General features: G+C 52.6%; 1 protein-coding gene across 1 annotated transcript; it reads right to left on the reverse strand.

The window, feature by feature from the left end:
• Nucleotides 1-319: 319 nt before the first annotated feature.
• On the reverse strand, nucleotides 320-1,499 carry LOC128274079 (pheromone-binding protein-related protein 6-like). Its single transcript, XM_053012165.1, has 3 exons — nucleotides 1,347-1,499; nucleotides 1,157-1,232; nucleotides 320-1,077 (listed from the first exon to the last, which is right to left on the reverse strand). Exons 1-3 carry the CDS (start codon nucleotides 1,467-1,469, stop codon nucleotides 803-805), a joined length of 474 nt encoding a protein of 157 aa, XP_052868125.1. The 5' UTR covers nucleotides 1,470-1,499; the 3' UTR covers nucleotides 320-802.
• Nucleotides 1,500-1,802: the final 303 nt, after the last annotated feature.

Genomic DNA, 1,802 nt, shown 5'->3' on the forward strand with positions numbered 1-1,802 from the left:
ACGCGGGGTGGTGAGCTGTGGACAGGGGCTACTGGGCCCGGGGCGGAATTGTGACGAGGATACGAGGCAGATATCGAGGGCGACGTAATTAGGCACTGATAATAAGTTTTAATTTCTTACGCGCCGCTCCAGGGGCCGGTGCCGGAGTTTTGGGTGAAAAAGTGGAGATTACTTTAGCCCTCCGAATCGTACCGAAGCGTGAAGTGGCCAAACTTTCCAAGAGCAATGGATCGCCCGGAGCCAGCCACAAGCCCGTGGAAGCAATATCTTTTTATTGGCCGAATAAAATTTAAACCGCCAGCGGTCGGTCGGTTGGTCGGGTGGAGTTAACGATTGTTGGGCTTAATGTTTTACAATGTACTTCGCTGGGGCATTTATTTATTGGTGGTGCACTAATGTTCGCCGATCAAAATCTATTACGAGTGCAGCATGCACTCTTAGGGTGCCCTTAATTACGTCACACTTCAATGAGCAAACAAATGGCTCTAAAAGTCCACAAGATGATGCACAGCGCACGTAACTATTTGCAACATCCATATCCAAATCCAAAGGTGCACGAGTCCATCGCATTGCCTTGGAACTTATATAGTGTTCCTTGAAAGGTATGATGCTCCTGGGTAAAAGATTTGGTCTGGGCGTTAAAGAAGTGATTGAATGAGATTGGCGAATAAGGTCGAAATGAATGAACACAAGAGCATTTTTTCTGCAACATTCGTTGGACTTACTGACCCATTAGACTGAAACGCCATCGGATAATCGAGTGTCTTCGTTAACAAGCTGCCCCCGGTCGGCGGACATCGCACTACGGCAGGAAGTAGTGGACCGGGTCCTTGGTTTTCCAGCACTTATTGAGCCAGAACGCTTTCTCGCACGGAGTGTCCCCTTCCGGGTAGAGGCAGCGCTTGAACCAGTTCAGGGTGATGAGATGTATCGACTCGGGCAAAAAGTCCTGGAGCTTCACGTAGTGAAACTCGCCCTTATCGTTGACGACGCCGGCCTGCCGGAACAGACAGTCCATGTAGCACTTCAGCCGGTCGTCCTCGTGGATGTCCTGGTCGCTGAAGCGCTTGATGGCGTCTGTTGGAATTCAGCGACAGAGAAGAGCGGACATGGGGCCGATCAGCCGATCGTGATCACGGCCGGAATTACCGCTTACCTTCCGAGGCGCCCGTCTCCGCAACGCAGGCCTCGTGCATCGGCCTCATCTGCTCCAGCAGCTCCGGGGGCGGATACTGGACAACGAAGAACGATAACGTGGCTTACAGTCGTGACTCTCTCCTCGGCTGTGTCTATTGACACTGTCCGATACCTGGATACCCGGCAAGGACAACTTTTAATCAACTTACATCGGCATCTCGCCTCGGTTCGTCGCCGTTTACGCGATGTTGGGCCGCGATCAGCGCTAGCGCCAGCACCAGCAGTGGCCACCGCAACGGAGCCGGGAAAAGTTTTTCTCCACGGGCACCCATGGCTCCGGCTGGCTCCCTGTTTTCGGTCGTTTTGTTGCTTTTTATTTCCACCGCCGGACTGTCAAGGTGGATGCTGAATTCCGGGCACGGAGATGAAGATGCTTCGAAGCTGGCAGCTGGGGTGGACGAAGAGCTTTTTTAATAATTAAAAATGTTTAATTCCAAACACCGGAATGGTGCCTCAGAAGTGCCCGGGCTACCCAACACCAGGAACACAACCTCTCTCTCAGCAACAACAAAAGGTGCGGGCAAACGGGACGCGCGCTGCAGCGGGATCGACTAACTCAAAAGAGTTTTCATCAAAGGCGAGAACCTGCTGCACTCCTGTCGCGC

Source organism: Anopheles cruzii, chromosome 3, assembly GCF_943734635.1.
Source record: "Anopheles cruzii chromosome 3, idAnoCruzAS_RS32_06, whole genome shotgun sequence".
In the NCBI taxonomy this organism is placed as follows: Eukaryota; Metazoa; Arthropoda; class Insecta; order Diptera; family Culicidae; genus Anopheles; species Anopheles cruzii.

Bases quoted from the DNA above. Each gene is read 5' to 3' on its own strand.
- LOC128274079 (XM_053012165.1), bottom strand. From the start codon at position 1,469: ATGGGTGCCCGTGGAGAAAAACTTTTCCCGGCTCCGTTGCGGTGGCCA. The intron at 1,233-1,346 runs GTAAGTTGATTA...TTCGTTGTCCAG, and splicing joins AACCGAGGCGAGATGCCGAT to TATCCGCCCCCGGAGCTGCT. The intron at 1,078-1,156 runs GTAAGCGGTAAT...GAATTCCAACAG, and splicing joins GGAGACGGGCGCCTCGGAAG to ACGCCATCAAGCGCTTCAGC.